The following is a 16,094-nucleotide window of genomic DNA, read 5'->3' on the forward strand; positions in this document are numbered from 1 at the left end:
CACATGAATGAATCTCTAATTTATATACTGACAGTAAAATTAGCTACATGTATGAATGGGGCTTCAACTCCGTCAATACTGCCATTTTCTTTGTTTTTTGCCAGATTTTTCATTTCAAAAACACCAAATGACAATTTGAATGACTTATCCTTGACTTCTAAACATTTTCTAAACAATTAGATTTGTTTTTACACTTGTGCTGGAATCACTGAATGGGCATTTTAGGGTCATTTTGACACATCACTAATTGACCTAACACCTAAGGCCTAAAATAAACAATTGTTTGACTTTTTTTTGAAAAAAAAAAATATAATTTTATAAATTAAAAATAAAAAAACAAATTAAATTGTCCAAGGCCAACTTGCTAACTTCAATCATCTAAAATTTCTTAAATTGATATTCTATCCTCAAAAATTTAAAATCTTGTCCAACATTATTCTTTACGTTACAGAACTGGCGGTGTCCTTCCCAGCATTCAACGGCAACTCATACCTGACCCACCAAGCTGTTGATTTCAGCCAATCCACCACCAATCGGTTATACCTGTCAGTCAAGACGCCCTCTACGGATGGCACTCTGGCGTACTCTGTCAGCAATCCATCCAATCCTGTCAGTGATTTCTTGCATCTGTTTTTGGACGACGGATTTGTGGTGTACGAGTTTTCCTGTGGCCTTGGAGATGTATTTAGAGTGAGGTCAACATTACGGGTCAACACTGATGAACTAATTACTATATTAGTTATGTAAGTGTATATTTTGGATTTTTTTCTGTAGTTTCTCATATTTTTGTGTATATTTTACTACACCAGGAGAGAATACAGTCGTCAGTGCTCTCCTGTTTAGTGTCAAAGGTCAATATAAGTTGGTCAGTACATTGTTAGCCAGATAGCCATATAATATTGTTCAATTTTGTTCTAAAATCAACTAGCTGCCTGGGAATTACTACGGTACATTTTACAATTCTTGCTGGTTATAATTTATGTTGTAGGGTGGAGTGAATTCCAAAAATGGTATTAGAATTCCTGCAGAACAGTCCATTCATTGTGCTGCCCTGCTCTGATAGTTGTGATTCCAAACTATCACTATAGTTATGTAATTATATCGAGGGGTCGGTGACACAAAGACGTAACTCCATTTTGGCCATTCTAAGAAAGTTTAAAGATAATGATCCACATTTATTAGCCAGCAAAGTGGTCGGACAAAATACTACATCCATTGAGTCAAAATCTATGATATCTTTCTTCCCTGCCACTCATATTGATACAATTATTTCTTTTTTTTCTTTGTTGTTAATGATGTTACAGACAAAACAGACCAGTTGATTTCAGCTCTCTTGATTGCTCTGCAACCCTTACCATTGGTGGCCAAACCTTCACATCGGCCCCACACCTATCGTTCATAGCGCCCTCACCGCTTGGACCACTCTATCTTGGTGGACTTCCTCTAGGACAGAGCCCTATTGCTATGGCGACGCAAGTAGTGGGTTTTGTTGGCTGCATTAGACACCTTCAGGTGAGTGGCACAAACTGGGCTATTCCATTTGAAATCCATATACCCTTGAGGACACGGTGGCTCAGTGGTTACGGCCTTGGACTCATAATCTTAGAGCCTGCTCGACGTGCGTGGGTTCGAGTCCCTATCCCACCATGGTGTTGCGCCCTTGGGCAAGGCGCTTTGCCTCGCTTGCCTCACCCCACTCAGGTGCAATGGGAAGCTGTTAGGGGTAGTCACAGTCATCGTACTGATGAACCATGCGCGCAAATGGTTCGGCTGCAAATGTGGGGTGGAGGCTGTTTACGGCATAAATCGCTATATAAATATCTACATTTATTTTATTTTTATACTCCCTGTGGAAGATATGGCCTTAATATATGTGTGTAGCAAATATTGAAAGTCAGTATTATTTGATTAAATGAGTTGCAGTGAGATTTAAGAGGGCATAACACCACTAATTCCACTTTTTATGTTACCAGTCCACAGCTTGTAATAAGCGAGCTTTGGTAGGCAGGGTTTGCCAAAAAATGTCAAATTTCAGGTCTAATCCTAATTATTTTCTTAAGCATTGGTTTCTAGGCACACGTTTTAAAGACGCACCATATAGCTGCGTGTGTTAACCATCTACTTTGGTCAACTTTAATTACAAGTGTCTTGGACAAAGAACTTGCTGCTATTATTCTCATATGAGACTCATGGCATAGATCCTGGCTGTAAAGGTATATTGTGGTACAACTAGAGTGTGCACTCTCTTAGCTGCAGGTCCATGAATTGTATTTAAATGGATGGAATGATATGGTGCTGCTCTCAGTAATAATGTGCTATTCCAATTGAAACCCATGTACCCTCTGTGGAAGACATGACCTCAATCTCCTACACAGGGGATGTAGATTTCAAATGGGAATCGCCCAATCAGGTGACCCCATTTGAAATTCACACTCCCTGTGTAGAAGATTATGTTCATGTTCAGGGGTGTATGGATTTCAACTGGAATAGCCCAACCTGTTAGCTGCTATCTACACTCCATTACTCCATTTCAATTGCAAAGTAGATGCAGTGGATGACAAAGACCTTGCAGCCAGTTCCCGTCAGGATAACACCTTGGTTTTCAAATTCCTTATACTATGTACTTTACAGGTTAACCACAATGAGTATGTTGTGTTTGATGATGCTGAAGATGGGAGGAATATTGCAGAATGCGAAGTTGCTAATCCCTGCTTGTATGATCCATGCCGCAATGGGGGAAACTGTACTGTGTAAGTATATTTGTTTGATTAATTACACTTGCTTGTAGGGAAGAACGGCGTTCATTTACCTTTTGGCGCGTACAAGCGTAAACACAGGAGTGGGGTTGTGATTGGCTGAGTGAATCGCATCATGAAAAGCTATGAAACATCACCACCTTACTCCTTAAGGGCCCAAACCTATTTACCAGTGCAAAGCTGCAGCTTACTGTAGCCACAGTGTGTTAGCTCCCATTGAATGAGGGATTCCTCAGGAGAATGCCATTGCTTTCTGCTATCTACTGTAGTGTTTGTGATGAAATAATGTAACATCACTAATCATGAGTCATATCAAGGGCTTAGTACCAGCGGGATATGTCCACTTTAAAGGGTATTTAGATTTGGTTCACCATTTTAATCATGTGTATGTTTACATATCAAGTTGTTTTTGCTGGGATTTTTTATTTTTCTGAAAGAATCAAACATTTACATTGTAAACTCAAAGCATCAACTTAGGGCATATCCAGTACTGCTTGTAAGGGGAATTGAGGGTAAATGCACCTGTACCTTGTTAAGTGCAGTTGGAGGGGTATGGGTGTATGTGAGTAAGAATTGTGGGAGAGCAGGCACCGAGGGTCATTACTACCAATTGCCGTGGATGACAAAGACCTCACAGCCACTTCCATTTGGGGTAACATCTGAATGATTCACCCAGGTTAAATGGAAATTTGGTAAAACTGCAATTGAATACTTTGTCTTTTGTATTTATACATCTATTTGCAGAACTTCTGATGATGAATGGCTGTGTGAATGTCCCAAACACCTCGGAGGTGACCTCTGTGAACGACCTATCAACCTTTGTGAGGGCAACCCATGTCACAGAGGTGCTACCTGCATTTCAGTACCGGAGCAGTTTAGCTTTGCTTGTCTATGCCCATATGGAACTGCTGGCTTGATATGCAATGAAAGTAAGTATAGTTGAGAGTTAACCCCCTGAGCACTACCTGCCGATTTTACATTGCCTCTGATTGGTCAATTATGTGATATCTTCACTTTAATCACCAATCAGAATGGCGCTTTGCAAATAATTCACCCTAATTTTTTTGGGTGGTGAAATTATTCTAACAATGTTGCTGATTGGTCCAATTGATAATGAAAACTTTATTTTGACCAATAGGCAGGTAGTTCTCATAGGGTTAAGTGAGAAAGCTTATTATTTTCTGAACTTATAGAATTGATCACAGGGGACGGTGGCACAGGGGTACAGGCTCTAACTTGTAATCGGAGGGTTGCGAGGTAGAGCCATGGGAGTGCCATATCATGTTGTGCATTGTGGGCAAGGCGCTTTACCTCACTTGCCTCTCTCTACCCAGGGCTGAAATGGGGAGGAATAGGAATATTGTCCATTAAGCACCTCCAAAAGGTATGTGCATGCCTTGGACACACAGTTGTCTGATGGCATATAGAACTGTATTTATTTTTAAGCAAAGTTGAACACTGATAGCGCTATTTATCTTAAATCTTGTTTGCATCTTTACCAGGGTAGACACTTGTATATTGACATTAAAACATCAGAAAAATGAGTAACAAATAGCAAGAAAATTTCTAAAAAATTTTTATTGTGAAATGAAACGAATAACTCACATTATTGGGCTAAATTAAACTTAAAATATATGTAAATTCAGTCCTTACTTTTAAAAAACATCAGATCAACTTATGTGTTGCACCCATGCTATATGTATTGTCCTGTATGACATAGCCAGGAACTAATCAAATTGCATAAAGTTTCTTGAGTGGTTAAACTTTAATTTATTCGCAATATGTATCTTTTTTTCACCAGCTATTGAGATCCCCAAGCCTCTGTACTCCGGGATCCAGTATGGCTATATGTCGTACATACGTTATGCAAGAGTGCTCAACTGGGATTTTATGTTGCATCTAAGGTTAAAGTTCACCTTGGAAAATGTTAATCATGCCATCACAAATAACCTACTGCTGTATTCAGGACAAAGAGGTAAGACTTGATTGATTGATTGATTGATTGATTGATTGATTGATTGATTGATTGATTGATTGATTGATTGATTGATTGATTGAGAAAGATTTATGAAATCGACTATATTTGTAAGTCCTGAAATCCTGTGAAAAAAAACTGCAATTATGTCATGGTTTTCTGGGCCCACACCACTAACAGTTCCTTATATGTCACGTTGGCAGTCAAGTTAGCTCAATGCAGTCAAGGTAACTCAATAAGCAGTCAGATTAGCTCAATAAGCAATCAAGTTAGCTCAATAGCCAGTCAAGATGGGCTTGTGAGCAGTTTGCTCTTACACGGTTTGTACATTATCAGATTGTCAATTTGCATTGTCCCTTCCAGCATTTACCACCCTCTTTGAAGGCTTCCAAACCTAATGCCCCAAGTGTTTTTGACAACTGGAATGGAAAGAAGGAATGAATAAAGAGAAAATTTTGGTCGGGATTCAAACCCGAGCCCCTAGCATGCCAAGCACAAGGTTGGCGACCGCTAGCCACAGGTGTTTTGCTGGCCCAACCAATGAAACCGTGTGCATCACAATGGGTGATTGTGTCACCACAATACGTGGGATACAGTGCACATATCGTGTAATATTTTGTAGTACCTGGTTGTATTAGGGTTAATAAACAATAATTTGTTGCTAAAGTCATTCTTACTGATTAGCATACATGTACTCATCACTCTCTTAATTACTCATGCATGCATGACATAGGACAAAAAGGTAAAAAAGGAAGCAAATTACTTTTTGTACTGTTGACACCTTTTTCTAACCCATACCCTTAATGCCATACCCTCACACCCAACCCCAAATATTAGAAATACATGCTTATACATATGACTCAATAAACTGTCATACTTTATACAGTTGTATAAATTACCTGGATAAGATCCATATTTCCTCTCCCACTCTGCTTTGCCCCCCCCCCCCTCCAATAAATCCAGCAGGATTTTGGTTGTTTGCAGTAGTAAAAAAAATGGTTGATTTCTTGGAATCATGTAGGGTGTAATTTTATCTATACAAATATTTTCAACTTTTTATTTCAGGTTCTCATGGTGATGATTATTTGGCAGTTGGGATTGAAAATGGCTACCTAGTTTATACCTTTGACCTTGGCTCAGGTAAGAATGACCTTTAAACTTTGACCTTAGAGTACTGTCATGCAGAATGATACACCAAGCATAGGTACTATTTGTAAAACTATGTATGCTAAAATTGATTATACTTTTGGTTGTGTACTTTGTTATGATTTTGATGTATTTGAACATGGCTGGTGCAAGACACCTGTAGACCGGATTTCGCTGGCAATGGGCTGTTCCATTTGAAATTCACTCTCCCTGTGGAAGATTTAGCTAATGTCTTTGACAGAGGGACATGAGTTTCAAATAGAAGAGACAATTGGGTGACTTTAATTGGAAATACTCACTCCACTTGTGGAACATATAGGTAAAGCCATATACAAGGGGAGTATGAGCTTCAAAATAATAAACCCCAGCCAATTCCATTTGAAAAGCATACTCCCTCTGTGGGAGACTTTTCCCGAATCTGTTACAGATGTATGGTAGAATTCAAAGTCTACCTTAGTTCATATCAAAATTTATAGTGGAATGTACAGACCATAAAAGTAGAATCCAGAGTCAACACAAGTGCAAAATATCTGACAGTGCACTATTATACAGGGTACTATAGAGTTTTCTTATAATTAGCCCCTTCCAGCCATTGATGGTGTTATTATTTGCGATGATAACGGTGAAGGTTATGTCAGGGATCGATACAAAGGGATGGGCATCCTAGTATTACGTAACAAACCGAAAGATGTAGCCTAAGTCTAGACAATAGGCGGATTAGCGGCCATTTTGTCTTCTACATGATTTTATTCACGTGTCCTTATACTTTAGTACACAAGTATATAAGTTAACAGGTTTACAATTTTAAAATTATATTTTGTGTATACAATATATTCTGTAGTAAATCGATCAAATGACGGTGATTGTTCAGGTATTATATGCTTGATAGAATTAAATTGTCTGACCAGCTAGTATTCTCCTCCGCCGTCAGTGTGATTCCAGTCACTCCACGTACCTTGTTGCGAAGGTGGAGGAGACTAAAGCTGTATTGACAAACACGCATGCGTTAAAAATGATGTAGCCTTAGTCGAACAATAGCGTGACGTAGTTTCCGGCATTGTTCCTATGCACTTTCACCCTCCTGGTTATGTTTGTGTGTAGCCTGGCTTCGCTAATTCCGGCATGATTGAAGTTAGCCGAGCCAAAATGCCATCAACGGCTGGAAGGGGCCACTTATAAGAAAAATCTAGAGGGGACTACTTCATTTATTATTTATGTGGTGTTAAACTGTAAATATTTTTTGTCTCATATTTCGGAGACAGCATTTCTGCTTATAACTGCTTATCATGTTTCCGTCGTAGGTGCTGCTCTGCTTCGTAGCCCAGAAAGGTTGAATCTGTCCAGGACAGTCCACACCTTGGATTTAGGACGTCATCGCAAAGACGGATGGATGAAGGTGAGCAAGAGGATTACGTCGCTATGAATTTTCCCCCAAAAAAAAGCCAATGTCTCATACAGATGACCCAATCTTATTTGAACATACTGCTCAATGAGTAAAATGAGCTCTGTGTGGTTGGGGGCATTGTTGCCAAGCCTACGATTTGCTAGCCCAGTTGGGCGACTTTTGAAGATACACAACTTTTGACAAGACCCACAACTTTTCACAATTTCTTGTCCAATAAAAGAAAATTGGGAGACTTTTCAACATTGGCTCTTACGACTTCCGGTCAGTTTCCTGTTCCTTAGAAAGCAACGGTTAAGGGAACTGGAATGAGCGTTCGACAGCATTTTTGTGGGACATGAGAGCACATCAGACCTATCGAATTGCATTCTGAATACGAAGAATGTCTTTCTGATATCAAATAATTTTCATTTTATGAAATTCATGATATAATACAAATTTTATGACAAATTATTGTAATTTGATATTTTTCACATTTTGGAGATATAACAGTCCTCGAAGTAAATTTTATAAATTTAATGATATAGTCTTAAAGTGTATGTAGCTGGGAGGAAAAGCCGACGATCAATTGAAAATTTTGACCTTTGATATTGAAGATATGGATTTTTTTCCCAAAAAAGACTTAATTTTTTTTGGTGTTTTGGGAAAAAAATCTGTATCTTCAATACGGAAGGTCAAAATTTTCAATTGATCGTCGCCTTTTCATCTTACCTACATACACTTTAGGTATAAATCATCAGATTTATAAAGTTTACTTCGAGTACTGTTAAATATCAAAAATATCAATTTTAATGATTTGTCATAAAATGTGTATTACATTGCAAATTTCAAAAAATCAAAATTATTTGATATCAGAAGGCCATTCTTCGTATTCAGAATGCAATGTCTGATGTGCTCTAATGTCCCACAATAAATACTGTCCAAACGTTCATACACCTTCCTGTAGGGGCAAACTTGCTTTGCTCCCCTGGTTAGCAGAAGCTTGGTACTAAATAATACAATCTTCGATGACTCGGAACCAACAACAAAAAGTGACACAAATCATCACAAATCCAAGGATACACTTTAGCTGAAACGTATCTTGATGATGTTTATTATCTTCACTTGCTATTCTTCTTCTTGTTCTTGTCACAAATACTAATTATGTTGGTTCAGGTAAAGATTAATTGTGTCTTTACCGAGAGCTTCTACACTACAATACATCAAAAACCAAGATGACAGCCTCCAGTGCCAAATTCGGCACCAAATAACATGTGATTGATGGGCTGCAGGCTATGTTTAGCTTAACACTTCAAGGGCGCTCATCACATAAACAAACATGTCATAGGAATGCAATGATTAAGGATGCACAACACTTAAACAAACTTTGATTTTGGTAAATGGCATCAACATTCCGGCGCCTAATTGTCTGCTACCAGCAACAATTCTTCTTAAAACATAGTTTTGGTGTGCCATTTACTGACAAAACTGAACCTTTTACAAGAGGTGCCTTTGTGACCCCTTAAACTTCAAACATCAAACTTGACTGATTTTGAAACATGAATAAAGTTTATGAAATCAAAACCTTTATCTGATTCACTTGTGTGATAAAAAACTTGTATCAATGCTATGATTCAAAACAAAAACAATTTCAAAAATTTCAAGTGATTTGATCCAAAAGAAACTAGAGCGATAACCGCACCATAGCTGAACCATGTGGCTTTGGCAGTATATTGTGGTTGGCCTATACCACTGTCATCATTGCATTTAAATTTCAGCTCAATTGAAGCATTTTGAAAACTTGACATTTGACCCCTTTATTGCCCCTTAATGACCTTAAATGAATTTTAAAATATATTAAACATGTTTAGAATGTCATAAGGATCGTTATGCTTAAATTTCAGCTCAATCGAGCATTTTGGAAAACTTGACCTTTGACCCCTTAATGACCTTAAATGAATCTTAAAATGTTTTTAAAATGTTTAGAATGTCATAAGGATCATTGCATATAAATTTCACCTCAATTGGAGCATTTCGAAACACTTGACCTTTGACCCCTTTATGACCCCTTAATGACCTTAAAAGAATTTTAAAATATTTTTTAAATGTTTACAATGTCATAAGGATCATTACATTTAAATTTCAGCTCAATTGGAGCATTTTGAAAATCTTGACCTTTGACCCCTTTATGACCCCTTAAAAACCTTAAAGAAATGTTTTAAATATTTTAAACATGTTTAGAATGTCATAAGGATCATTGCATTTAAATTTAAGCTCAATCGGAGCATTTTTAGGTTAAAATGACCTTTTTGACCCCTGTGACCCCAGGATGACCTCTGACGTTTGGAAATATTGTTATTATATTCTTTATGTTTTCCTCTTTCATATGACACCACTCATGGGGTCATACCTTCGTAACATTTAGAGATATGTCCATTTCAGACCAAATGGTTACTCAGTAAGCTAGTAAGTAAGCTAGTAACATTCAAACATATAGGCTGATACCATTTCATGGTTAGAATGTCATAAGGATCATTGCATTTAAATTTAAGCTCAATCGGAGCATTTTCGGTTAAAATGACCTTTTTTGACCCCTGTGACCCCAGGATGACCTCTGACGTTTGGAAATATTGTTATTATATTCTTTATGTTTTCCTCTTTCATATGACACCACTCATGGGGTCATACCTTCGTGGCATTTAGAGATATGTCCATTTCAGACCAAATGGTTACTCAGTAAGCTAGTAAGTAAGCTAGTAACATTCAAACATATAGGCTGATACCATTTCATGGTTCAGCAAAAATAAACTGAGTTTTGGACATTTCAAAGTGATTTTAACTTCACATGAAAGAATTATTTAGCTTCATTTTACAAGATAGATGATGCTGCACTCAAGAGATAACTGCCCATGCCAACCAAAATTACTTGAAACAAAACCAAACAAAAGCCCACACAACAGGCAAATGTTGGTGAGATTGGAAAAGCCAACAGAATACATGGGAGATACTATTCAAGTGCAACATGATCACAACATATCAACATGAACACACAATGTTTAGTTTGTAAACTAGAAATGCAGTCTGTTGCTGTCCTTTAGATGAAAGTACAAAACGCCTTGCATGCGAATATCTTGTTTGGTACACCTTATAAATGAGAATACAACTTGATATAATATGACTGCCTGTGCACAACCATAGCAGCCATGAGAAAAACACAACTTGATATAATATGACTGCCTGTGCACAACCATAGCAGCCATGGCCCAATTTGCAAATTCAGTCAATCCAGGTTATAGTCAAAACACCAGATGCTGATAGGATGCATTTACTTGCAAAGTACATGTAGATAGGAATACACAATTACAAACTTGAGTGAAATTATTTCAGACCTCGATCATGCATACCCTTTGATTAATAGCAGAGCAACAATTTCAAGAGAAATCAAATTTGAGCATTATCGAGATTCCAAAATACACGCAGAGAACATTACTTTCAAATGTGTATCCCAAATATGGATTACATGCTATACTGTACACATCCAACAAATTGTGCACACATTTTAAGCAGTAGAATACGATGTAGAATCTTGCAAATTAAAACTCCATGGGCCTGTGGTGTACCAAACTTTAAACAAACTTGCTAATGATGCACACTGGTTCCATCGGTACAAATTGCATGCATAGGATTCTTCTTTACAAAATCAAATTCACAGATGTGGTGATGTAGGTGACAAACATGTTCATTCTTGATCTTGACGATGAGTTGTATACGAATCTGGCAACTTCACACTAAACGCAGACACATCGCTGTAGAGACGAATCACCAGTCTTGACATCGGTCGTACAGGTAGGTTCATCTGTCGTCACATCTGGTAGATCTCATGATGAATTTGACAGTGTGCATCAGTTGTTCTGAAGCGAAAGCAAGGTGTCAGCTTGCCTTTCAAGCAAATTAACGTAAACTGATGTTTAGTCTGTGACTTCTGATTCTAACAGCAGACACAGTTTATCAATGGGTCTGGTGAGAATGCTTGTCCTAGTTTTCACTCGCACACGTCGAACCAGTCCATCACTTGCAGGGAGTGTTTCAACCACCCTGCCTAGGGGCCATACGCTTTCTGGGAGTAGATTCATTTACAACCATGACGACATCTCCCACCTTGGCATTTCGCTGTGGGTGAATCCACTTTTGTCTTTGTTGTAACTGAGGAAGGTATTCTTTGATCCATCTGCGCCAAAACAGGTCTGCCAGATACTGGACTTGCCTCCACCGACGCTTGGCATACTGACTCAGCTTTCCTGCAGCAGCGGCTGGTGGTAAGATCATGTCACTCTTTAGTTGAAGAAGGTGATTTGGTGTAAGTGGCTCTAAGTCAGATACTTCTCCTGGAACACTGGTGAGTGGTCGGCTGTTAACTATGGCTTCTATCTCACACAGTAATGTACTGAAGAGAGTCATCTGTTAGTGTTTGTTCCTTTATAACAGAGCACATCACTTTCCTGATTGTCCGTGATTTGACGCTCCCAGATGCCTCCATGGTGACTTCCTGCTGGTGGATTAAAGGTCCACTCAATCTCTCTTTGCAGAAGGTAGTCATGGATTCTGTCTTGATTCCAAGCTGCAATTTCTCGGCGTAACTCTCTTTCTGCCCCTATCAAATTGGTGCCATTGTCAGAGCGGATCTGTTTCACTTGGCCTCTTCTGGACACAAATCGTCGTATGACATTTACGCAGGCATCGGTATCCAAAGACGCTGCCATTTCAATGTGTATGGCTTTGGATGCAAGGCAGACGAACACTACACCATATCGCTTGACTTGACTACGGCCTTGTTTAACTTCTAGTGGACCGAAATAGTCCATTCCAACTCTTGAAAATGGTGGCTCTCCTGGAGTGACTCTGTCTTTGGGAAGATCACTCATCATCTGCTGTTGTACTTTTGCATTCCTCTTTCTGCAGGTGATGCAACTGTTGATAACCTTTCTAGCTGCTGCATTAGCATTTGTTATCCAGTACTTCTTATGCAGGTGAGCCAACATGTGGTTTCTGCCCCCATGTCCAGTTGCTTCATGAACGCCATGTAAAATCAACTTTGCAATGTGGGACTTCTTTGGTATGATTGATGGAAATTTTGTCTTTTCAGGTAGAGCTGACTTAGCCAGTCGACCACCTACTCTGATTACTCCATCTTCTATAAATGGATTAAGTCTGTAGAGAGGACTTGCTTTCTTAATCTTGCTAACTTGTCGCAATTTGTCTTCTGGCTGACTGTCATTACTTCTCAATTGCAGCTCTTTTAGTGTCTTAATTTCTTCTGGATATGCCTTGGTTTGGACATATACTATTACAGCTCTTTCTGCTTCTTGCATGTCAGCAACATAAAGCAAATCTGTAATGTTGCCATGCTCTTCATTCTCATCATTCTTTCTACCATCATCATCTCCATTATCAACTCTATCATCAACTCTATCATCATCTCTATCATGACAGATCTTACGGAGATATTTCTTGACTCTGAGGATCCATGCAACACAACGACAAAGTTGATACCATGAGGAGAATCGTGTAAGTAGTTTCTCCATTGTATCTGTTGCTTCTTCTGTCGACGCTGTGTTGACTACTAATTTCTTTTTAACTTCTGGATCATCAGCTAGCTCTTCAGCGCTGTTTCCAATGGTAGTCTTTGGCCACTGGTTTTCTGCTTCGTGTAAGAAGTCTGGACCATCAGTCCACCTTCTATTCTTGAGGAAGCAATCAACGGCTAAGCCCCTTGAGCAGTCGTCTGCAGGGTTTGAGCTGGTTCCTACATACTTCCATTGGTGTGGCTGGGAGCCATCTCTAATCAATGCGACTCGATTAGCCACAAAGGTGTGGAATCGGGCGGTGTCATTGTTAATATACTTGATCACGGTCTGACTATCAGTCCAGAAGTATGTGCTTTCGACCTTCAACTGTAGTTCCTTTTGCAACATGTTGTTGACCTTTACTGCCATTGCAGCTGCAGTTAACTCTAGGCGAGGTATAGTTATGATCTTCAAGGGAGCAACTCTTGCCTTGGCTGTCAGGAGAGTAAGATGCACTTGACCCATCTCATTAACGAATCGTAAGTAACTCACTGAACCATACCCTTCTGACTTGCATCACAGAAGTGGTGCATCTGGACTTCACTTTCTTCAAAGTCCTTGGGCTTGAAACATCTTTCGATGGTGAAATCTGACAATTTCGGTACTTCATTAAGCCATCTTTCCCAACGGGTCAGAAGCTCACTAGGAATAGACTCATCCCAACCAAGCTGCAGCTTGCTTAAGTTCTGCAATATTTGTTTTGCTGGCAGGATTGCTGGAGCAACAAATCCTAGCGGGTCATAGATGGAGCTTACAGTTGCTAGGATGCCTCTTCTGGTAGGAGGTCTCTCTTCACTTTAATATGGAAGCCAAACCTGTCGGTTTCTGGTGACCATAGCAACCCCAGCACCTTTTCTGATGGTAACTCTTCATTCTTCAAATCTAGTGTCTTTGTAGTCTCAGCTCTATCGTCTTCAGGAACTGACTGCAACACTTCTCTTGAGTTACTCAACCACTTGGTCAACTTGAAACCACCATCCTTACACAAATTGGTGAGATCACTGACGAGTTGAATAGCTTTGCTTTCACTTTCGATAGATTTGAGGTAGTCATCGACATAGAAGTTGGACAGCACCGTGTTGCATACTTCTTCGCTGTATTTCTCCTTACCATCATCAGCGGTCTTTCTCAGTGCGAAATTTGCACATGAAGGTGACGGTTGCGCCCGAACAAGTGCACATTCATCCTATATTCCTTCAGAGGCAGACTCAGGTCACCGTAGGGCCACCATAGAAATCTTACTAAGTCTCTGTCTGATTCTGGTACACGCACTTGATGGTACATTGCTTTTATGTCTGCTACAACTCCAACAGGGTGCTCTCTAAACCCCGTCAACACACCTACCAAGTTGCTTGTCAAGTCGGGTCCTTTTAGTAATTGTGAGTTTAAAGACTGGCCCATGTACTTCGCCGCACAATCAAATACAACTCGCAGCTTGCCCTTGGTGGGGTGAAACACCCCATGGTGGGGGACATACCACACCTTGCCATCCTTTCTATTGCATGCATCTTTGGGCACTTCTTCTGCATAATCATTTTTTAAACATATCATTCATGAATGCAGTGTATTGGTCGTTGAAAACCGAGTCCCTTTCTAACTTCCTCTTCAGATGGCATGCCCGCTGTTCGGCTTGATGTATATTGTTCGGCAATGTCATGTCATCATCTTTGAGCGGGACACCTACTCGGTAGTGCCCATCTACATACTTGATTGATGCTTCTACTCTGTTTAGGAATTGTCCTTCACTCACGCTTCTCTCTGGTTTGGCATCAATGATTCGCTCATTGAATTCATCGTTGTAGAGTTTCTCTAATTGCTGGTCAATAGTGTCATGTGCCTTAATTCTGTGGATGACTGATGTCCTTTTGTGTTCTTTATTTTTGACACCATACACTGTCCATCCGAGTCTAGTTTGGCAGGCTTAAAGGTCCTTCACCTTGGCTATTTACTACATGTATTGGCTCAAATGCTTTAGGCACATTATTTCCTATGAGGAGACCAATATGGCATTGAGATTCATCATTTAATCTTCCTAGCTTAACTTCTTCCATATAAGGAATTGCATCAATATCATCCTGGTTGATGATGTCAGCCAAGTCACCAGGGATCTTATCTTGTGTGTATGCCTTTGGAAGAGAGATGATATTATTTCTGTTCATGTCAGAAACTTCTAAATCTTGGATGATTTCACTGTCTACTATGATATCATCTGTTATGGTTTCAATTTCCAATTTGGTTTTCTTGCCTTTAACATGCAGTTCCTTTTGCAGCCTTTCAGAACAGAATACAGCATCACTGCCGTTGTCGAGATAGGCGTAAGTTTCTACAGACATTCTGGAAACTCTTGAGTAGACTATGACTGGTATTATTGTGGGATATGATTCACTAGATTTAACTCCGCGCCTGTAAGCCCACATGTCTGATTGGCAACTTCACCAGACTTCTTTGTCTCTTCCTGTTTCACATGCAGCACTGTTGGATGGCGCTTTTTACATGTCTTGCAGGTAAGCTTGTATTTGCAGATTTTACTGTAATGTGTTGCTTTCTTTAGGCAGCCAAAACAAACTCCCAACTCTCTTAGATACTGCAACCGGTCACTTATAGGCTTTTCCTTCAATTTGTTACACATTTCCAAAGTGTGATCTTTACCCTTGCAATATGTACACGGCTTGTCGGCTCCTGGGCTACTTGACGACACATTTGGCCTGGCTCCTGGACTATATGACATTACATTTGGTCTGGCTCCTGGACTATTTGATGTCACACTTGCCGACACAGCTTCTGTGTTTGTTGCTAGATTTCTTCTAGCTTTATAAGTCTGATAGTTTGGGTTTTTTACCCTTTCTTCCTTCTTAGTACTATCTTCCTTCTCCGTCACACTTCTACCGTAGGCAGCATTAGTTGCGATTCTAGCCTGTTTTTCTAGAAAGGAGGTGAAGTCTTCAAATGTTACCACTTTGTTTCTTTCTTCTTCTACATAATCTACTTGTCTCCTCCATCTGTCTCTCATACTATATGGTAACTTCATCATCAACATTCTAATGTTTGCTGTACTTTGCAACTCATTAGTATAGCCCAGGCTGGTCATGGTATTTTTGCATTCTAACAAAAATAATGACAAATCTTGTAGCCCTGAACTATCACCTTTCACATTCGCCACTGCCTCATCTTCGCTAAGTAGGCCTCTGCAATCTTGTGCTTATTACCATATT

At 39.4% G+C, this 16,094-nt stretch overlaps 1 protein-coding gene across 2 annotated transcripts in view; it reads left to right on the top strand.

The window, feature by feature from the left end:
* The window catches only part of LOC140163035 (protein eyes shut homolog), an 83,329-nt gene that overhangs the window by 1,911 nt on the left and 65,324 nt on the right, over positions 1-16,094 (top strand). For both annotated transcript variants that reach the window (XM_072186377.1, XM_072186376.1), the window contains exons 2-8: positions 452-743; positions 1,305-1,512; positions 2,632-2,750; positions 3,501-3,685; positions 4,558-4,731; positions 5,797-5,871; positions 7,179-7,273. In XM_072186377.1, coding sequence (XP_072042478.1) covers positions 452-743; positions 1,305-1,512; positions 2,632-2,750; positions 3,501-3,685; positions 4,558-4,731; positions 5,797-5,871; positions 7,179-7,273 — 1,148 coding nt within the window. The remainder of the gene's footprint in view (positions 1-451; positions 744-1,304; positions 1,513-2,631; positions 2,751-3,500; positions 3,686-4,557; positions 4,732-5,796; positions 5,872-7,178; positions 7,274-16,094) is intronic.

This window comes from Amphiura filiformis, chromosome 10, assembly GCF_039555335.1.
Source record: "Amphiura filiformis chromosome 10, Afil_fr2py, whole genome shotgun sequence".
NCBI lineage: Eukaryota > Metazoa > Echinodermata > Ophiuroidea > Amphilepidida > Amphiuridae > Amphiura > Amphiura filiformis.